Below are 22928 nucleotides of genomic sequence, written 5' to 3' on the forward strand. Positions count from 1 at the left end.
TAGTAAACTTTAATGTAGTCTATAAATAACAGTTGTTATTGCCAAATAAGTATTTGTGACAGTATATCAGCTACATGAAGACTTCACTGAACATTATGTAGTGAGTATTGTTCTAGTTGCTGTGGGGTTACAGAGGAAATATATTGGTCTTGCCTACAAGGGATTTACTATTAATGTCTGCTTAATTGACCTTGACTTACTTTAATTCTTTTGTGATCTCCTTAGCCCAAGTGCTTTTCCCAGTGATGCAAATTACTTCCCTTTCTAACTTTTTTCACCCTGTGTATCTCTTTTGTCCTTGTCCATATCTTCCATGTAAGGTACCCCAAGTAGGCTGGTAAGATCTTTGTGTCTGTTGACATAATTTGGCTATCGCTGGAAAATGTGGACTGTCTGTTGATTCTCCCTTGCTTTCATTACCATAACTGGCCCTTCTCCTTTTCTGGTCATACCTCTCTCTGATGATCTGCTTTGACTCAGTTCCTCCTTGGCAGTAAGATGCAGGACACTTGTGCTTTCTCCACTGCCCTTTGGATGACCCATAACTCTAATTTTTGGGTGACTAGTGTTCTTCCACTCCCAGCCATTCAGAATCACTGGAAAAATACTAATGTCAAAAAGTTAGACCTTAATTTCAGGGTTGTTTAAAACCCTGCACAATTTCCCAAAGGCAGTCCAGCCTTCTCAGTCCCTCTAATTCTGGGCCCATTTCGTTGTTTATGAGATAGTAGATAGTGATATACATATATAACCCACTTCTGTGAGTTATCTACACAACTGTATATCATAGTTGGACAATGGACATTCTTCTTCAACTTGGTTTTTCCTCTGTGAATAGTTAGGCCATATTCTTTTGAATAATTATAGTTCTCGTTGTGCAGATTAGGGTTAGTTTTGGGGAGTCTAACAATATGCTGGAGCTTTACGTGTTCATATCAGTGTTACCACCAAATAGGAGCATCTCCAGGACCCATCTGTTGGGAATATTGCTCTTTCATTTGGATTTTGCCCTGACTGTTCCCCCATAACAGTGGTAAACATTTTTGGCAAGCATATGTGCCTCGATATTAATAATTAGAGGGTCATTGAATAATCTCTGTTATTAAATCTTTCAAAGAGCCTTTTATGTTGGATTTGATGTCCGAGCACCTGGATTTGAGTCCTACTGCCACTTTCTGTTTGTGTGATCCTGGTCAGGTTACTTAATCTCTTTGATTCTCAGTTTTTTCATATGTAAAATAGGATTGACTGAGGTTCCATTAAGGTCCCTTTCTGATGTAAACCTGTGACCCAGTGATCCTGGGATGTTGACCCAAACACCCGAGGTACCTTATTGGTAGAGAACCCTTAAAGGCAAAGAGGCAGAGTCAGGCCTGGCTCCATTTAGGACTAGAAAACACTTTGAAACAAGAAGAGAGAGAGAGAGAGAGAGCTTGCACTGGACAGTTCTAGGCCCCTTCAGTCCCCAAGATTCTATGTCTCTGCCTTGGTGACACTTTGCTCTCCCAAGTCACCTACTTTTTTTTTTTGTACAGTCAACAAATAAGAAGCCGAGTGGAATCTTGTCTTCTTTGTACGTTTGAGGCCATTGTGGGGTTGTCAAGATGTGGTGTGTACCCTTTCTTCATCCACTTATAGCTTCATAAAGGATGCCTCTGATGCCTTTGTACATTATTCTCCTAAGGATTTGGCAGAGATGGGAATTTTAGGCTCATGATTTGGCAGTTAGGGATACTTTCTCAATTCTCCTTTTTTGTCCATGATTTTTTTTCCAAGCCTTTGGTTCTTGGGAATCAGCCCCTCATCTTAGTGCCCTGAAAATTTCTGTTTCCACCACAGACCTCCCCATCTTTATCGTCCTTACGGCCATTTGTTGTTCCCCAGGAAGCACATAGGACCATGATGTTAGAATCCCTAAATGATGCTTTCATTGTCATTAGTAGGGAAATTAGTTTATTGTAGAAATAATGACTGATCTTTTCCACTTTTTTGGTCCATTTGTTGTCTTTCAATGTTCGCCCTTAAATGTCCTTGATGTGATCCAACTTTGTCAGATCTTTTGCCAAGATTTTTTTTCATTTTAAGCAAATTATCCATTTTATTTATTTATTTGTTTATTTTTAAATTATGACATTCATTTCCACAAAATTTTGAGTTCCAATTTTTCTCCCCATCTTTCCCCTCCCCCTACCCCATAACATCTTACATTCTGATTACCCCTTCCCTCAATGTGTCCTCCCTTCTATCACACCCTTCCCTTATCCCCATCTTCTCTCTTTTCTTGTAGGGAAAGATAGATTTCTGTACCCCATTACCTGTATTTCTTATTTCTCAGTTATATGCAATAACAGTTCTCAATATTGATTTCTAGTACTTTGAATTCCAACTTCTCTTCCTTCCTCCCTCCCCACCCATCCCCACTGAGAAGGCAAGGAATTCAATACAGGCTATATATGTGTCGTTTTGCAAAGGACTTCCATAATAGTCATGTTGTGTAAGACTAACTATATTTCCCTCCATCCTACCTTCTCCCTTGTCCCCCCTTTTTTCTTCTGTTCTCTCATTTGAGAATGAGAATGCTCCTTTCCCAGAAGTGTTTACTTCTAGTTACCTCCTTCCCCTATTTGCCCTCCCTTCTATCATCTCCCTCATCCCACTTGTCCCCTTCTCCCCTACTTTCCTATAGTGTAAGATAGATTTTCTTTTTTTTTCCCCTTTTTTTAAAAATTAATTAATTAATTTATTTCACTTTTAACATTCATTTTCACAGAATTTTTGGGCTCCAAATTTTCTCCCCCCTTGTCCCCTCCCCCCACCCCAAAACACCGAGCATTCCAATTGCCCCCATCACCACTCCACTCTCCCCTCCATCATTCCTCTCTGCCCTTGTCTCCATCCTCTCCTGTGTCCTGTTGTGCCAAATAACTTTCTATACCCCTTTACCTGTATTTCTTATTTCCTAGCGGCAAGAACAGTACTTGACAGTTATTCCTAAAACTTTGAGTTCCAACTTCTTTTCCTTCCTTCCTCCCCTCCCCCTCCCTTTGGAAGGCAAGCAATTCAATATAGGCCAAATCTGTGTAGTTTTGCAAATGGCTTCCATAATAGTCGTGTTGTATAAGACTAACTATATTTCCCTCTATCCTATCCTGCTTCCAATTACTTCTATTCTCTCTTTTGATCCTGTCCCTCCCTATGAGTGTTGACCTCAAATTGTACCCTCCTCCCCATACCCTCCCTTCCATCGTCCCCCCCACCCTGTTTATCCCCTTGTCCCCCACCTTCCTGTATTGTAAGATAGGTTTTCATACCAAAATGACTGTGCATTTTATTCCTTCCTTCAGTGGAATATGATGAGAGTAAACTTCATGTTTTTCTCTCACCTCCCCTCTTTTTCCCCAAACTAAAAAAAATCTTTTGCTTGCCTCTTTTACGAGAGATAATTTGCCCCATTCCATTTCTCCATTTCTCCTCCCATATATTTCTCTCTCACTGCTTGATTTCATTTTTTTTTTAAGATATGATCCCATCCTATTCAATTCACTCTGTGCACTCTGTCTCTATGAGTGTGTGCGTGTGCATGTGTGTGTGTGTAATCCCACCAAGTACCCAGATACTGAATAGTTTCAAGAGTTACTAATATTGTCTTTCCATGTAGGAATGTAAACAGTTCAACTTTTATAAGTCCCTTATGACTTCTCTTTGCTGTTTACCTTTTCATGCTTCTCTTCATTCTTGTGTTTGAAGGTCAAATTTTCTTTTTAGCTCTGGTCTTTTCATCAAGAATGCTTGAAAGTCCTCTATTTCATTGAAAGACCAATTTTTCCCCTGAAGTATTATACTCAGTTTTGCTGAGTAGGTGATTCTTGTTTTTAGTCCTAGTTCCTTTGACTTCTGGAATATCCTATTCCATGCCCTTCGATCCCTTAATGTAGAAGCTGCTAGATCTTGTGTTATCCTGATTGTATTTCCACAGTACTTGAATTGTTTCTTTCTAGCTGCTTGCAATATTTTCTCCTTGACCTGGGAATTCTGGAATTTGGCCACAATATTCCTAGGAGTTTCTCTTTTTGGATCTTTTTCAGGTGGTGATCGGTGGATTCTTTCAATATTTATTTTGCCCTCTGGTTCTAGAATCTCAGGGCAGTTTTCCTTGATAATTTCATGAAAGATGATGTCTAGGCTCTTTTTTTGATCATGGCTTTCAGGTAGGCCCATAATTTTTAAATTGTCTCTCCTGGATCTATTTTCCAGGTCATTTGTTTTTCCAATGAGATATTTCACATTATCTTCCATTTTTTTCATTCTTTTGGTTTTGTTTTGTGATTTCTTGGTTTCTCATAAAGTCCTTAGCCTCCATCTGTGCCATTCTAATTTTGAAAGAACTATTTTCTTCAGTGAGCTTTTGGATCTCCTTTTCCATTTGGCTAATTCTGCTTTTGAAAGCATTCTTCTCCTCATTGGCTTCTTGAACCTCCTTTGCCAATTGAGTTAGCCTATTTTTCAGGGTGTTATTTTCTTCAGCATTTTTTTGGGTCTCCTTTATCAGGGTGCTGATCTGTTGTTCATACTTTGCTTGCAAGTCTTTTATTGCTCTTCCCAGTTTTTCCTCCACCTCTCTAACATAATTTTGAAAATTTTTTGAGCTCTTTATGACCTTTTCCCAGAACTGATCCCATTGAGTAGGCTGGGATGTAGAAGCACTGACTTCCGTGTCTTCCCCTGATGGTGAGCACCGCTCTTCCTCATCAGAAGGGAGGGGAGGAGAAACCTGCTCACCAAGAAAGTAACCCTCTATAGTCTTATTTTTTTTCCCTTTTCTGGGCATTTTCCCAGCCAGTGACTTGAGCTCTGAATATTCTCCTCACACCCACCTCGCCTCCGGATCCTCCCAGCCAGCGCTTGGGGTTTGAGATTCAAATGCTGCTTGCCAGCCTCAGGGCTTTTGGCGGGGGCAGGGCTGCTATTCAGTGTGTGATTAAGTTCAGGTGCTCAGGTCGGGGCAGGGCCGCCTCACGGGCTCAGTTCCCTCAGGGGTTTTATGTGGAGACCTTCAGCAATGGATCTGGACTCCTGCCTGCTTGGGGAGCCCCAGTCTGCTCCCGCCTCCACTGTTGCCTCCCGAGGGGGCCTGAGTATGTGGGCACTCCACTCCCCTCTTGACCCACCAAAGAGACCTTCTCACCGACCCCCTTCACCTGTGGGTGGAGGGACCCACATGGCCGCTGGAGATCCCGTCCCTGAAGTCCGCTCGGATCTTCTCCTCTTGGTGCTGGGGCTGGGGCAGGGCTGGGCTGGGCTCTGCGTCCACTGCGCGAAGGACCTTTTGCGAGAGGTTTGCAGGTCCCTCTGGCACAGAAATCTTATCCACTCTGCTGTTATGTGGCTTCTCCTGCTCCCAAATTTATTGGCAGCTCTTTACTACAGATATTTCATGGGCTGTGGGTTCGGAGCTAGCGTATTTGTGCGTTTCTACTCCGCCATCTTGGCTCCGCCCCCAAGATAGATTTTCATACCAAATTTAGTGAATATGTTATTCCCTCCTTAAGCCATATGTGAAGAGAGTAAGCTTCAATTTTCCCCTCTCCTCCCTTTTTTCTCTTCCATTGAAAAAGATTTTTCTTATCTCTTTTATGAGTGATAATTTGCTCTATTCCATTTCTCCCTTTTTCCTCCCAATATATTCCTCTCTCACCCCTTAATTTTATTTTATTTTTATAGATATCATCCCTTCTGATTCAACTCAACCTGTGCTCTCTGTCTATGTGTGTGTGTGTGTATAGTCCCTCCACCTATCCAAATACTGAGAAAAGTCTCAAGAGTTACAAATATCATCTTTCCATGTAGGAATGTAAACAGTTCAGCTTTAGAAAGTCCTTTATGATTTCTCTTTCCTGTTTACCTTTTCATGCTTCTCTTGATTCTTGTGTTTGAAAGTCAGATTTTCTCTTCAGTTCTGGTCTTTTCATCAAGAATGCTTGAAAGTCCTCTATATCATTGAATGACCATTTTTTCCCTTGAAGTATTATGCTCAGTTTTGCTGAGTAGGTGATTCTTGGTTTTAATTCCAGCTCCTTTGACTTCTGGAATATCCTATTCCAAGCCCTTTGATCCCTTAATGTAGAAGCTTCCAAATCTTGTGTTATTCTGATTGTATTTCCACAATACTTGAATTGTTTCTCTCTAGGTGCTTGCAATATTTTCTCCTTGACCTGAGAACTCTGAAATTTGGCCACAGTATTCCTAGAAGTTTTTCTTTTCGGGCCTCTTTCAGGAGGTGATCGGTGGATTCTTTCAATATTTATTTTGCTCTCTGATTCTAGAATATCAGGGCACTTTTCCTTGATAATTTCATGAAGGATAATGTCTAGGCTCCTTTTTTGATCATGGCTTTCAGGTAGTCCCTTAATTTTTAAATTGTCTCTCCTGGATCTATTTTCCAGGTCAGTTGTTTTTCCAATGAGATATTTCACATTATCTTCTATTTTTTCATTCTTTTGGTTTTGTTTTGTAATTTCTTGGTTTATCATGTAGTCAAATTAGCTTCCCTCAGCTCCTCTCTCATTTTTAAGGAACTGTTTTCTTCAGTGAGCTTTTGAACCTCCTTTTCCATTTGATGATTCTGCTTTTTAAAGCCTTCTTCTTCTTATTGGCTTTTTGGACCTCTTTTTCCAGTTGAGTTAGCCTATTTTTAAAGGTGTTATTTTCTTCAGCATTTTTTTTTGGGTCTCCTTTAGCAAGCTGTTGACTCACTTTTCAAGCTGTTCCACAGCCTGAGCCCATTGCATAATTCATTTTGGAGGTACTTGATGCAGAAGCCTTGACTTTCTCTGACAGTATGCATTGTTCTTCCTTATCCAAAGGGTGGAAGGAAATACCTGTTCACCAAGAAAGTAACCTTCTATGGTCTTATTTTTTCCCCTTTTTGGGCATTTTCCCAGCCAGTTACTTGACTTCTGAATCCTTTGTCAAGAGGAGGGTCTTAGTGCTCCTCCTCCCCCCAGGTTCGTGCTCAGGGCTGAGATTCAGATCAGCTGCTCAACTCCCCCAGGGGCTTTAAGCTGATTTGCTTCCACAATGGAAGCTGCTGCCCGAGATGGCCACTGCCAAACAGCGCTGCTGCCCCACTGCTGGTGCTGCCACCACTGCCTGGGGCCCATGCTGTGGGGGACCCTGCTCCCCTCTCGCCCAGCTGGGAATGCCTTCTCACTGACCTTTGAAACTTTCTTTGGCACTTGTGGGTTGAGGGATCTGAGACCCTCCCTGCTGGGGATTCTGCCCTGGAAACCTGTTCTGGTCCTGTTCCTTCCAGTGTCATGCGGCCAGGGCTGGGCTCCGCTCTGCTCAGCATCCCATGGGATAGACCTTTCCTGTTGGCCTTCCAGGTTACCTTTAGCTGGAAATCTCTTTCACTCTGTTGTTCTGTGGCTTCTGCTGCTCGAGAATTTGTTGAGAGTCATTTTTTACAGATATTTTATGGACTGTGGGTGAAGAGCTATAGCATGTGCATCTTTCAACTCCGCCATCTTGGCTCTGCCCCCACTGCCAAGATTTCTGCAAACTTTATTTTTCTTCTTCTCCTTTTCAGCCTTATGAAGCCATACTGTTTAAAATATCCCACCATCATAAATAAATGCATGTATGGTCTGAGCTGTTGTCTTTGGCTGATACGGTTTATGCTTGATCTCTTTATTGATATAACCTTAGGAAATAGTGATAGTATGTGTCAATGTCTTCTCTACCCATTTCCCATGTGGGACTATTAGTAGCTCTTTAAAATGTTTCAGGTTAGGGTTCCTTTATTTGTGTTCTTTCATCTCATTTTAATTTTCCTAGTTTGGTATTGATTTTAGAATTTGCTCCAACAATCAGCTGTATACAAAAAACTAGTTTGGAAGTGACTCAGTGGTATTCAGTTATTTCCTGTTTGTTAATATGTAGTCATCTTATTTTTTTGTGCTACTATTTGGTGTTTACCAGGTCCAGTATCATCAAGTTCTTTTCTTGAAGAAAACCTTCTTGATCCTTATGTGCAAGGCTCCTTTATTATCTACAAGCTGTTGCCTTCTTTCATTTCTTACTCCTGAACCATATTTTCCAAAATATTTTTTGCCATCTTACTCTATGCCCACCTTTGCTTTGAATTCACCAAGGATTAAAGGAAATGTTGATCTTATTTGAAAGGTCTTTCTGAGCTCTTTATAAAGTTTCTTTGTCTCCTAATCCTCTGCAACAGATATTGGTTCATGAGTTGCCATTTTTTTGTGATGATCTTTTTGTTCATACTGATTTTGAATACTAAGTATCTAGTGAAATGTGAATCTAGTTTCCTTGAGATATGCAATAAATCAGATTTGTCCCCCCTCTTATTTCTTTGTCCAAGGAGAGATCCATCATTCTACTAGGTGCAACTTTCATTAATCTTAAAAATATATATTTATTTTACTAACTTACTTTTTGACATGACAGTCGCTTTCCAATTCCAACTACATAATACCCTTTCTTGAAAACATTTGAACAAAACCATCTGTAGTTATGACAACTGACAGAACATGTAATATTTGGAACTACTAGTTTTTTTAATGAACTTATTTGTTTTTATTCTGAATTTGAATACCAAATAAAATGAGCATTTCCATATATGAAGTAGAATAGAAAAGATGATTGTACATGAAACTGCAAGTCTCTGTTATGCGTTTATATATGCTTTATATGCTTTTATTATACTTTTCTTTTTAAATATATAATAAATTCAACCTATAGCTTTCAAAGCTTCCTGCTTGTTTGTGTTTCTTTCTAGCCTGCCTTCTCTTCTCTTTTCTGTATTTTTTAAAAAGACACCTTGGTGGTCCTTCCTTCCTTCCCTCCTTCCTTCTTTCCTTTCTCCCTTCTTTCCTTCCTTCCCTCCTCTCTCCTTCCCTCCCTCCATCCTTCCCTCCCTTCTTCCTTCCCTCCCTCTTTTAGCTGCCCTTTCTCTTTCTGCCTTTACTTTCCTACTCAGTCCTCCTTACCCTCAGGGGAAAAGCCCTTATTTAAATTATGCACAGTCAAACCAGAGATTCCCACAGTTGACTCTGAGCATTCTTATTCCTACCCTGCTTCTTGAGTCCCTCCCCTCTCTCTCAAGAGATGGGTGGATGAGTGGCATGCAGCCCCATCACCCTTCTGGAGTCATGGTTACTGAATTCAGAGTTTCTTAAAGGAGAGGAAGTGTGTCAGTCACCATGAGTCATCCAGAAGCATCATTTGTGTGTCTGGTCCTGCTGTCTTCCTTTATGTTTATCATTGTCATTGTTAATATAGGTACTGCTTTCTTCATTTTGAATCAGTTTGTACACATCTGTCTGTGTTCCTCTGCATTCTTCACAATTCATCATTTCTTAAGATGTGATAATATTATATCTGTATACCACAGTGTGTTCAGCCATTTCTTAGATAGTGCATACATTCTTTCTAGCTTTTTTTGTTGCTGCCAAAAATATTGCTATGAATGTTCTGATGTGGATGGGATCTTTCTTTAATTGACCTCCTTGGACATAAACTCACTTATGAGATCACTAGGTCAAAGGGTCAAGTGAATTCATATCACTTAGTTTCAAGGTTTTTTTAGTTTCTTAGCAAAACTGTCAGGTTGGATGAGATTCAGTTCTTTGAGTAGTGTGTGTACTTAAGTTAGTGGACAAGGAGCTAGTATTTAAAGGCAAGAACAAAACTAAGGTTTTAGACCAGATATTCTTGCCCTACGGGCCATAAACTTGTATTTCGAATATTTTGATAACTGTATTCTGTATTCCAGTAGAATTGATTTCCTTTCTCATCCTAGGTATTTTATTTTATGCATTTAAAAGCATGACTGTGAGAAGGGCTATGTGACACAAAGTTCACCTATATTTTAGGTGGTCTTAAAACAGTATGAAATGATGAAATGCCTTCTTTTCCAGCACTCTGCCACTGTCACAGCCAGAAATTCAGGGGGACTACTCAGGGTTAAGGCTGTTTTGCATTTTATTTGTGTTATAAAATGTTAGCCAGGACAAGAGTCCCATTACCACAGGATCAGCTTCTTGCCAAGGTTCCCTTCTTGGTGCTCAGAGAGGCCAGCCATTGAAGGCAGGTGTTGTATGTTGTGGAGATCAGACTTTGAAGACTTTGCAGCATAGTAGGATTTCCTGGAACTTATCTTCCCTGGCCTTTGAGAACCCAGAGTCAGCCCATGGGGAAGCATGGGAGTAGGAGTTTTAGAAGATTGCTCTAATAAGCCTTAGAGTCTAAGAGAAGGAAAAACTGACTGAGAAGTATGAAGCTAATTGGGTTGTCTGAATAGGTGGATGAATGAGCCCTTCTCTTAGGTTTCCCTCTGAGGTTTCTCATGCACCCCAAGAATAAAACTTGAGCTGCAAAAACTCAAGCCCAGAGAAAAAGTCAAGCCTTTCATAAGTGACCTTTCTAAAATTTCCCTGCAGGTATAATCAAAGGGTGTCACTCACTATCCCCAACCTGGGCAACACCAGCCAGCAGGAATACAAAGTTTCTTCAGTGCCAAACACTTCTCAGAGCTACGCCAAAGTGATTAAGGAGCATGGGTAAGTCCAAGCCTAGGGACGGCCAGATTTTACAGAACAAAAGACTGTGATTGAGAAACTGGACTTAAAACTGACTTCGTTATGATGTAGGAACACTTTTTCTTATTCATCAGCAGTTAAAGCAGTTCTCTGACCCTCTGTCACTTGTACAGTTTTAACAGTCTTATGTTGAAGTTATAGTTATTATCACCAGTATTCGTATCATTTACAGCAAGACTATTTGAAAATTCTACAAAGCATATGGACAGAATGAACAGTTTTTTAAGGACTGTTGAAGAGAATATTCTTTAAAATAGTTGGCAGATTTTTCTTTTCATTTTCTTACCCTAAAAGTAGTCATTTAACCTTCCCCCCAATTTACTAATACATTCAGTAGCTCTGCTCTTTTGCCTGAATGGTCACCTTAGGGTCCCTGGTTTTGACAGTGAAGGAGTATGGGAGTGCAAGACTGCCCTTTTGGAGACGTTAAAGAGACCATTAGCATGACAGCTTTTAATTAATTGGTTTTTGTCTTTTCATCTATCTAGTACTGACTTTTTCGATAAGGATGGAGTGATGAAAGACATCAGGGCAATTTATCAGGTGTATAATGCGCTTCAAGAAAAAGTCCAGGTAACTCATAACATTTTAAAATGAGCTTACAGTATGAATTGATGTTTCAAGGTTAAAAATCTTCCTTCTCCATGCCCACGTGGACTTGACTTACCTGAGAAGTGTATTTCTGGTCTCAGTTTCCTATCTATAAACTGAAGAGACTGACCCTGGGTCCTGTCCAGTTCTAAATCTGTGACCCTGACTCTCCTTCAACTGGAACTCCACCTGGGAGGAGCCTTGAGGCCCAGCTGATTGTGCTTTGAGGACAGTGCTAGAGATGGGTTGAGATGACATCTGCTCAGTAGCCATGTTTGAGATGGGGGCTGGGAAATCACTGCTTCCTCTTAGCTCCTCAGCAGTGAGCAAAAAATGAGCTCCTCATGCAATGAGAGTGGAAAGGGCAGACTTTCAACTTACCAGGGAGCTGCATTCAGAGAGTCTGTTTGTAAGTTGCTTGTAAGGGACTTAAACTGTTCTTTCCCGTGGAGATAGAAATAGTGGTGACATTCTCCAGCAAGTTGACAAAAGTTTATTGATCTACTATGTATAGCTAAAGTTATAGGTCACTCTGAAGAGAAGAACAAAGGAAGATTTTAGAATTGCAAATAGATCTCAAAGAGAGGATGGACAGAAAGACAGAGAGAGGAATCTGGAAAGCCAAGAAGGCCCCACTTAGGGACTAGTGCCCCAGCTTTGGGTGTTTCTGCCCACCCTGGTGCTCGGTTCCCCCTCCCTTCCCCCCAGGGGCCCCTGGGGACACACTGAGGTCTGAGCGTTTGTATCTTAGGCCTTTCTCCTTCTATAGGAGGAAGGCATCAGGGAGCCAACAGCTACTTGTCCCGAGTCCATAGTGAAACGTGCATTCCTTTGCCCTTACTTTGAGATTGCCCTTTGCTGTGCTCCCAAAGCAGACACAAAAGGCTGAAAAGGAGAATGTTAGGGTCATGCAGGAGTGCAGGAGCCGTGATCCTTTGATGCTGACTTTTTTCAGTGAGGGAGTCATATAGAGCCCGATCTCAAATTATTCTTCATCCAGTTCTATGTCAACTCTAAAACTTCATATTTTTCAGTGCAGTGTAGACTTTGCACCAATATCAACTCATTTGTTTTGATCATTTTGGAATATTAAGTGAAATTTGAAACCCATTTTGTTATTAATTTTAGAAGCTTTAATGTGTAACACTTTGTAGGCTAACCCTAAGAAGTTCTCCTTACTAGTTATTTCTTATTTATTGTGTGAGGGAAAGAAACCATGCAAATGATTAATCAGGTGAATGAGTTAACCTGCTCATTATTTAATTTAAGAGAATTGAGGAAGTATTATTACTTGTGTTGATTTGACACTTGGCCTGCTTGGCACAGCTGTCCCTGGACCTGGAGTAAGCTTCCTGTGTGCTTCCCTTTCCCCACCAAGGCTGCTGGTGGGGAGCCCTCAGGGGCCTGAGGCCTAATTGTTCTCCTTTTACTTTTCCCCAGGCAGTGTGCATAGACGTGGAGAAGAGCGAGAGATTGGTCGAATCTTTTCAGGCAGAGGTGAACAAATTAAAAAGACAGATCACTCAAAGGAAAAATGAAAAGGAGCAAGAAATAAGTAAGTTTTTTTCCAAAATTAACTTGAGCTTATCAGGAAAGTGTTTTGTGGCTCTTCCATTTTAAAGCTATATTGTATAGGAAGGAGTGTGGGGACAAACTCACTTCATTATCTAAGGAGGGATGGGCCAGTCCTTTTCCTTCTGAAAAGTGTTTATTTTGAATCTTTTTGATGGGGGAAAAAAACAAACAAAAGCAAAATATTAACACACAACGTGGCTGGCATAGGTTTAAGTTCTATAGGACACAGGACATGGTTCACCCAAGATGGGCTGTGGATTTCATTCATAGTTCTTAAGGAGCATCTGCTGTGTTCAACGCCCTGTGGAGGGAGGGTATATAGAAGATAGCACCATCATCAGAGATGTAAATGTGAGAGGAAGTTGGGTGTGACAATGGGAGGAGGAAGGAGAGGCTCCAAGGACTGTGGAAAAGGCATCTGACGGTCAGTCATGGTTGGGGGCCTGCAGCTGGGGGCCAAGCTCTTTCTTCATTGCAACCAGGTCCCCTTCCCCCAATGTCAGTCTATCCGAATTGTGTAGATTTGGAATAGGAGGTAGGATCCATGATAAATGATTGAAATGAGTTGTTCGTTGGGATCTTGACTGTCCCTGGCCTCCCAGTGCCTCTGTGTCCTCCACACCCAAGACCTGCTTGAGCCCTCCACTTCAGCCATATGCAAGAAAGGTCAAATTTTTGATCTCATGATTATTCACAACCACCATCATTTGGAACTATCTCATTCCTCTCTTTGATCACCTGCCCTTTCTCTCTTTCTCCTTCCCCACCCTGCCTTGATAGAACATAAACCACTTCTTCATCTTTACTACAGCCTCCAGTCTATCACCCTCCCTTTCCTTCCTTCACACTTTACTTATCTATTGTGCTCCTTCCATGATTCCTTTGCCCCTTGCTGCCCTTCAGACCCTGGCTCACCCCTGCCATCTGCCTTCTCTACACGTACTCCTGGGCTCTTCACCATTGCTAGTGGGAGTCATTGGACCAAATGGACTAGGTCTCCTGCAGATTCAGGATATTTCATCTCAACTCACTGCCCTCAGTGTCTGCTTTAAGCCTTCTTTCTTTTTTTAAAAATCAGTTTTTATTGATGTCTTCTTTTTTTTACATCATCATAGTTTCCCATAGTCTCCCTCCCCGCTCCAGTTCCAGAGAATCATTCCACATAATAGAAAAGAAAAAGAAGGGGAGAAAACATGCCTGAGCCCTCAGCATGAGTGGGCCTCCCATGTCCTGGAGGAGAGGGATTTGGGGGTGGGGATGTTTCTCCTCTGTCTTCATTTAGAGCCTCCTGGCTCTTCCTAATTTCATTACATTCACTTTTTATGTTCTTGGAGTTATTGTATGTGTTGCTGGCTCTATTCTGCACCCATATGCATCAGGCTTTCCAGGCTCCTCATACTCCCTGGTACGGCTTCATCTCTTATTTTTCTGAAAATATTGAGCTTCTTTGTTGTGTGAGCCTGAATTTCCTTTGATTTAAACTTTGCATCTTATGTCTAGTGTCTCCAACTGTTGACCACTTTCCCACTGCCTGCAAACCTACTCAGACATGTCTCATCCTTAAAAAACCTTCACTTGACCCTCTAAGCCTCCTCTATTATTGTCCTGTATCTCTCTTCCATTTCACTGCCAGACTCCTAGAAAGAATCCTCTTCACTGTCTGTCTTTCCTTCTCCAATCCTCCAACTCCACACCCCACACCCCGTACCTTCTTCACCCCTTGCAATCTGACTTCCAGCTCTGCCCCTCTAGTAAAGTTTCTTTTCCCAGGTTGACCAGTGGTCTCTGAACTGCTAGATCTGTCGGCCTTGGAGACTAAGCAGATTGTGATAAATGCTATCCCTTTCATTGGCTTTCATGACACTGCACTGTCCTAGTTCTACCCTACCTGTCTGACTGTTCCTCCTCAATTTCCTTTGGTCATCAAGTGTGGATGCCCCCCATCCTCACCCTGTGCTTTGCCCTAGGCCCTCTTTCCTCTTGAAGTTCTTTTCTCCAGTAATCTCATCTGTTCTTATGGGGTCAAATATCATTTCTGTGCAGATGACTTCAAAATCTATGTAACCAGCAATAATTGACTGCCTCTTCAAATGTCTGTGTGACTATCCAGGCAACATTTAGAATTCATGTCAAGAATGTGTTTCCCCCAAAGCTCCTATCTCCATACTTCCCTGGTCCCTTCTCTGCAAGAGAGCCAAGATACAGACCTTCACTCAGGGTCTTCATCTTGGTGTCATCTTTGACCTTTACCTTACACCCCACAGCTAATCTGGGAACTTCCTCTCCTATCTGTTCCCAAGTCTGTGTTCAGAATGACATTATCCAAGTATAAACTCTCATCTCAGATGCTGCAAGAATTTGCCATTGTATTTTGTTACCTCTGGAGCTTGTAACAAGACCGACCAGCTTGGGCTCCATTTTGTATTTCACCGAGTACTTTGGCATTTCTCTGCACTCATTGTGTGTTAACATTTTTTATGTTTATGCTATCTCTTGTTAGACTTGAAGTTTCCTGAAGGCCGGAGCCATATCGCATCAAAACTTTGTATTCACCCCAGTGCCTAGGACAGTGCTGGTCACACAATGAAGTGTGGAATAAATGGGGAATGACATTTTCGAGAAGCTCAGTTCAGATAATTTATTTGGATTAGGTGGAAACAGATATTGGGAGATAGACAGATGGGTGGATGGGTGGGTAGATGGATGGATGGATGGATGGCAGGTAGGATGGATGGTGGGCATTGTGCCAGATTCTGGGTGTACAAAGATGAAAAGTGACACAGCTCCTTCCCAGAAAGAACTTGCATTGTGCTAAGGGCAGTATGGGGCTTCAAACCACAAGAACTATCAGGTATACATGATATAAAAGTAGGTAAATTGATAAATTTTCATTTTCATTCAGTTGATGTTGGCAGCTTTATTGTTGCTGCCATTGTGAATAAGCAAGTTGATAAAACTATGGAAAAGCAAAAGGAAGATTGAATAGTAATGAATAATGCTTTGAACTGAATGTAGGCCTTTTGAAGTCTTAACGAGAAAGAATCAGATCAGAGTTCTGATGGGAGTTGTTCATGTGACATGACACGTGGTGGGGTTAGTTCAAGTTCTTTGGAATCAAAAATCTCGGTTACTTCTCATTACCAGAAATAAGTGGGATCATAACATTTCAAGTGACAAAGACTACGTCGTTCATCTTTAATCCCAGTAGACCCCATCTCAGCATCCATTAGGAAGAAGGAGCAAATCTGAATTAGTTAAACCTACATTAAAAGAAATTGGAAAGGGAGCAAATCACCCAACAGAAGTGGCAAGAGGGGAAGGATGATCCTCACACAGTTGAGAGCAAAAAGACAAGGGGAACGTTAGAACTAAGAGTTGGTGGGATTGGTTGGTTCTTCATGAAAGACCCAGTGATACTGATAAATATTTAGCAAATTAGTCAATAATTAGTCAGGAAAAGGAGGAAAACTCAGATTTTCAAAATTAGAATGAACAAAAAGAAATCGTAGGAATGCAAAAGAAATTAGAGAGATGGTCAGAGATGACTGCTTCTGGTCACACTTTTCTCATAAATATGTGTGACAACATAGAATGCCTCACCATATCATCATCATCATCATCGCCAACATTTACATAGCATCTACTCTGTTCCAGGCCCTGTGCGATGCATTTTACAAATATTACCTCATTTGTTCCTTACAACAAACCTTCAAGGAGGGTGCTTTTGTTATTATCCTTATCTTACATATGAGGATGCTGAGGCAAACAGAGGTTAAGTGACTTGCCCAGGGTCACACAGCTATTAAGAGTGTGAGGCCAGATATGAACTTAGGTCTTCCTGACTCGGTACTCTTCTGTTATATCACTGAATGTCACATAAGTGACATAATGGACTGTCACAGGGAGACTTCGTTAACCTGAATAGACCAGTCTCAGAAGGAGAAGTTGCACAAGCCACTTTTACAACCCTTGTAAAAAGTCACAAATGTTTTTTTTCTAACTTAAGAAAACCCTATATTACAGTAGTTACTCATAAACAAAGAAAGTATGGTATGCTACCCAATTATTTTTATGGAAAAAATATTATCTTTAATATCAAAATCTGGGGAAAATACTGAGAAAGAAAATTATGGACCATTCTTACTGAGTAGTATAAAAGTTTTAAGCTCAATAGATGTAGAAAAGGCCTTCAGTAAAATACAACATGTATTTATGATGAAAAACATGAAGAAAAGGCCCCCAGAATCAAACTATTGACAAACCACATACACACCCACACACACATTTACAGCCAAATAGCTTTTATAATAGAATACAAGTATACTTCTATATTAGGAAACTAGTTGATGTGGCAAATTATATTGATAAGACAAATCATAAAAATTATGATAAAAAGGACCTTTGACAAAAGCTGAGCATCTCTTTATAATGAAAAAGTAAAGTAATTTTTCCTAAGAGATAAAAAGCATCTGTTTGAAAGAAGGAACCAATATCACGTGTGGTAGGGAAGCATTTGAAATATTCCTGCTTGCGCCTATTGAGCGTGCACATTTCTCTGCATCCTTCTGTTAAGGCCCTGGAGGGAAGCTCTCCTTCCCCTCTCCCTTCCTTGCCCAGAATTAGCCTCCCTAGAGAGAGAATTTGGGCAACCTCTTTCTGGAAGGCATCTGAGAAGGAGTTTGAACCCAGGCCTTTCTGACTCCAGGTACATTGCACCACACTGCCTTTTGTTGTTTTTAGTCAAGGTGATTTTAGAAATGCTAGATGTGCTAATAAGGTGTGAAGAAGAAATGAATAAATGAAGCCCTGATAATGAAGAAACTTTGAGGTTTCCAATTATAGATGACAGAATTGAATATCTAAGAAATCCTTTTGGATTTCTGACTTTAGTAGGTAACTTTCATGAGATAGTGGATTAACCACTTCCCTCCCCAAATCATCCACATTTTAAGCATGGTTCAGTATGTTAGGATTCTATAACTTTGTGGTTATGAAAACTGTCCCATCCCTGTCCCCCATCCGGCCCACATCAGGTAGGAGGCCTTTGGAAGTCTGGTACAGGGAAGAAGGGCTGGTCCTGGGAACAGAACTAGGAGCAACCTGGGAAGGCTGCCAAGAAGTCACTTTGAGCCCTGTGGTAGAGAGCTGCCTGGGGGCTATTGGGTGAGAGAGTGGGGGGGGGGGGGGTGCTGTAGTTGTGTTGGTTCTTCATATTCCAGCTGACTCATGGACCTGGGGGTCTTCCCTTCCTTGGACAATTGTCAATCTTTAATGTACTCTGTCCTTCCCCCTGGCTAGAGTACACACTTCTGTTGGGCAGTGACTGTGTCGTATTCAGTTTTTCATCCCCCACATGTCATCAACAAACCAAGTCCATAATTGTTTATTAAGGACTGGTGGTGTGCCCTGCCCTGAGCTTGGTACGGAGCATACAGTGAAGGGCAAAGACCAGTGCAAGCAGCACATAGCTAGGATGAGCCAAGGGGAAGCACTAGCTTTGAGGGGAAGCCATGAGGCAGCCAACAGGCCTGAAGTCTTATTTAAGGAACAGCCATGAAGCTGGCATCCCTGAGTATTTGGGGAGGGGGGCACCAGCTTTGTGAAGTAACTCTGAGCATCAGAGAATTTTATGTTTGATTCTAGGGTGCTTAGAGGACTCCTGGAGTTTATTGAGGGGGGGCTAGTGGACTGGGGGTGGAGGGATGGTTAGACCTGAACTTTAGGAGAATGAAATTTGGCAGCTAAGTGGAGGATTATTAGAGTCTGAGGTGATGAGAGCCTGCCCCACGGTGATTGCCTTGTCAGGGAAGAGGGGACAGAAAGCACAGTGAGAGAGAGGTGCTGAAGATGACACCTAGGACCTAAGAGGGTGGTGTTGCCTTTGACCTTTAGGAAGAGGAGAGGCCTGGGGGCAGGGGGAGATAATTCCAATGTTGACAGAAAGGTTGAGACTAGACCAAGACATCTGAGAGTCTTCTGCACAGAGAGAGAGTTGACTCCATGGGAGCTGATGAGACAGCCAAGTAAAATAGAACAGAGGGAGCAACAAGAGGGTCTTGATCACTGCCTTATCTATAGAAGACACAATCTCGGATTAATGGGTGAAATGGTAAACGCGGCAGCTTTTTACTTGAGTCTGAAATTATACAAAAGAAGTTCCTATCTAGCATGAATTACCAGTTAGTAAAGAACATGGCTAGTGAGGTAATAGCATTTGCCATAGCCAGTCAGTTGGGCTTCTTAATGTGTGGGGGTGAAAACAGTGTGAGCAGTAGGATGTTAACACTCTTCCTGTTTCCACCTAGGATTGCAGCAGGCCCTGTTACACAGGCAGTTGTCTTCGGAAAGCTCAGAGCCAGGATTCAGTTCGAGGATGCCATATTCTGGGTTTGAGGTGGAAGATGCAGAGCCTTCTGACCCACCCCCTCCATATTCAGACTTTAACCCAGCCTGTCAAGAGAGTACTTTGGGTCCCTCTCTCCTGGAGAGCAGTGTCTTCATGCCTCGACCACAGGCAGTAGGTTCTTCCAGCTTTGTTTCCACAAATGCAGGATTGAAGTATTCTGGCAATGGAACAGCCCTACCTCTGTCCCAAAGAGCAGTTGGAGACAGTGTGGATGACTCGGAAGACAGTGATTATGGCCCTGCAGGGCCCTCTCCTAGTGAGTTCTCACACACTCGGGGTTCCCGACCAGCAACACATCCTGATGGAGACTCCAGGAACACTCAGACCTCTCAGATATGATGGAGCACAGCAAACTCAGTGGAGCACTGTTTTTCCTAACTGTTGTTGAAAGTCTTTTGGGGAACTTAATTTCAGAGGGAAAAAAAAACTGCTTTGCAGAAATGGAGACTCCCTGAGGAGGCTTCTTGTGCACAAAAGGCGTGCATAGACTTGCCCTAGATGGCTTCATCCGCCTTGTGATACAGTTTGCAAGTTTCATAATGGAATCATTAGGATAATCAAGTTGTACTAATACTGATGAGATCCTTGGATGTCTTGGTCAATTAGGCAAAGTGAAATTTATAGAAACCTTTTAGTTTTGGTTGCCGTATTTTCATTAAAATAAATTGGGAATTGGAGACTAAGCACAATTAGTCTATAAATATCCTATAAAAATCAAAAACTTACCTCTTGCACTATCATGCCTTGAAATTTAGTTGTTGAAAGGGAAGCAGGTTCAGCAGTAGCCTTCAAAGAAACTTTCTACGATGAGCCAAATTATTCTTTGCCAGAAAAGAAATTTTGATAATTCTAAGAAGCCTGATTGGAACACATCGGATGTACCTTTTCTGAGCTGCATGCCCTTTTGAGATCAAAAGGGAAGGGTTTTGTTTCAACTTTTTTTACTAGCCAGATGTGTGTATCACTTAAAATGGTTGCCTTTTTACATAGGAATACTAATTCCCAGTAAACAATCACCCACGGAAGTAGGTCCTAGAGTTCCTAGAGTTCGTGTGTGTGAGGTTGGGGGGCTCCAGTGATGACGCCGCTGCCTGAAGATGGAGGCACACAGAGTACAGGGATGCCTTGGGCATCTTACTTAAGTTTTATAACAAAAAGATTCCAAATGTGATTTTTTTCCCAGAGATTATGTGTAAAGGAGGTAATTGATTTATGCCTTCAGATGAAATTATTAATGTAATTTTATGTAAGGACTATAGGGGAATGGCCTATAATGGAAACAAATCTGTTTGGTTATCTTGGTGATTAAAGATTTGTTTTACATTTGAAGAATAGTACTTATGAGGGAAAGAAGTTGCCATTTTGGAGACAGAGTGGTGTGTGTGTGTGTGTGTGTGTGTGTGTGTGTGTGTGTGTGTGTGTGTGTGTGTGTGTGCTCGTGCGCATGCACGCATGCGTGCAGGCATGTGCCTGCGTGCGCACATGTGTATGTGTGCACATATGTGGATGTGCGTGTGTATAGATTTTTATATTGGGATGCACTTAGGCTATTATTTAATTACCGCTTATCTTCTCATTTTGCCCAAAAGATGTGAAATGGGGCCCCTGAAATCCCAGGGGCTTTTGGTTCTGAGCTTGCAAATGACAAAACCTGCCATTAACCGTGAGGTGAGCGCCTGTGTTGGATGCTTTGGAACATAACTGCCTTTCCTTTGACCTCCACATAACCTACAGGAGCAAAGACATCTCTCGAGACTGTTGAAAGAGGAGGTTACCCTCCAGGAAGCTGGCTCTCAGGGCCCTTGCTCCTGGGCCTGAAGAGTGCCATGCTCAAGCCCATGTTTTGGATGTCCCCTTTCCTGTTGAACGGTCTCCATTTTGTCAAGGTTGCTTTCTTTGTTCTCCTTACCACAACTGCAGTTTGACTTGGAATATTGTAGGCCATTTTCAGACAGACTTGTTGGGTTTCACTGTCTGCTCTCCACAGACAGCTCTGGGCTGGTGGATGGGAGGAGACATGCTGCCACCCTCCCCTCAGGTCCGTTTTCTTCACCATAGGAAAATATTTTTATTTTGATGCCGCACAACAGTCTGCAATGTACGCCTGACAAAGCCGTGAATGTGATAATAAAAGCCTATTTAATCCTGTACCTCTCGTCTCGCTCTCTCTCATCAGCATCCAGCCAGCCCTCCCACCCCTGCCACCCTCGTTCCAGTCACCAAAGTGAGCCCTAGGAGGACCCTTCCACTGATCGGGAAAGGCTTGTGCTGGTCAGCAGGATGCAGAGAGAGCCTAGTATCACACAGATGTAGGACTTAGCTTGGAGGACGAGAGCACAGAGGAAGCTGTCTTGTTTAAAGTGACTCTGCAGCTATGAATGTATAAGGCCTTGGAGGCTTGGGTCCTAGAACGGGAATTCTACTTTACACATCAGGGACAGGACACACAGTGTAGGGAGGGCCTGGTGTGGCATCCCAGCCCTGCTGCCCACTGTCTGTGTGACCTTGAGGAAATCACTTGTCTCTGGGCCTCCATTTCTTTAGCTGTAAAACGAGGATTCGGGAGGGAACTCTGTAGAGTCGTGGGGTTTATTGCAATCAGCTCAATGTCGTCTGCCACCTGGAATATCTGAAAGACTTTACTGTCTGCAGAGAATTTCTCTTCCATTTGGATCCACACTGGACATGTTCTACCACCATAAGCAAACTCTTGGCAAGTGTGTGTCTTGATTTGGCCACATTAGAAGCCCACAGATAGGTGCTAGGCAAATGTGCTATCAGGAAGTGGAAATGTTTGTTCTGTTGCTTAACTCTCCAAACAGATGGGAGAGGATGTGGGGACTGGACAAAACTGTTGCTGTGTTGGGCACTTTGGTGGTGCCAAATTAAGGGAGTACATGCCCTGCGACTCCCTCTGGCTCCAGACTGGTCAGCCTCACGCCAAGTCCAAGGTACTTGGGACAGTGGGTACAAGGTCTTTTCGGCCCCATGGTTATTAGCTCGCCCAGTCCAATTTCTGCCTTTGTGTGACAGGTGTTGCACTCTGTACCAATCAGAGTCATACAGATTTCATTGAATAGGCCATCTTTTAAAAAATATGCTTGAACCTTGACATGCCCCCTTCTTCTGACCGAGAATTAAGGTAATTAATTTCCATTCAGTAGGCAGTTAGTGATGCCTGCTGGGCATTAGACTAGGCATTGGGGATACAGAGACGAAAACAAGCTAAGGCTTGCTGGACAGCCTCAAAAAGCTTTTCACTGAAGAAAGGATCCTGAAAGTATTTTTGAGTTTGCTTTTATATTTCACATCTCTTTAATTCATCTAATCTTTGGACCTAGGCAAATAACTTTATTGGTGGCAGCAGTAGGGGGTTTTAATCTTATCATTGTTCTCGATCTTCACCTCATTTCCAGATGAAAAACTGTATTGTTTAAAGTTTCCTGAACATTTTTTGTAAATCTGGAAACAATTCCACTTAAAGTTTCTAGCAGTCACTTAAAACCTGCTCACTTCAGAGAAGTAAGGATGTCCAAGATGTGTCAGCCCCATGGAATCTGAGGAGAGAAGGCCGACTCATTTTTACTATGGTGTTTTCCAAAGTCAGTTTTTTCCTTTGCCATGTTTCCAAGTGCCAGACTCTTCCTGAAAGTGGAAAGCTTAGCATTATATGGAGGCTGTTTGATTACTACTTCAGTATTTCTTTACTTTTGTGACACCGTGGGTTTGGTTGC

General features: G+C 42.0%; 1 protein-coding gene across 2 annotated transcripts in view; it reads left to right on the forward strand.

Moving 5' to 3' along the window:
• ABRAXAS2 (abraxas 2, BRISC complex subunit) overlaps positions 1 to 21344 on the forward strand; it is a 41871-nt gene extending 20527 nt beyond the window's left edge. For both annotated transcript variants that reach the window (XM_072629005.1, XM_072629006.1), the window contains 4 exons: positions 10464 to 10583; positions 11111 to 11195; positions 12654 to 12768; positions 19094 to 21344. In XM_072629005.1, the coding sequence (XP_072485106.1) occupies positions 10464 to 10583; positions 11111 to 11195; positions 12654 to 12768; positions 19094 to 19533 (760 nt within the window). In that variant the 3' untranslated portion in view covers positions 19534 to 21344. The remainder of the gene's footprint in view (positions 1 to 10463; positions 10584 to 11110; positions 11196 to 12653; positions 12769 to 19093) is intronic.
• The last annotated feature ends 1584 nt before the right edge of the window (positions 21345 to 22928 follow it).

This window comes from Notamacropus eugenii, chromosome 1 (genome assembly GCF_028372415.1).
Source record: "Notamacropus eugenii isolate mMacEug1 chromosome 1, mMacEug1.pri_v2, whole genome shotgun sequence".
In the NCBI taxonomy this organism is placed as follows: Eukaryota; Metazoa; Chordata; class Mammalia; order Diprotodontia; family Macropodidae; genus Notamacropus; species Notamacropus eugenii.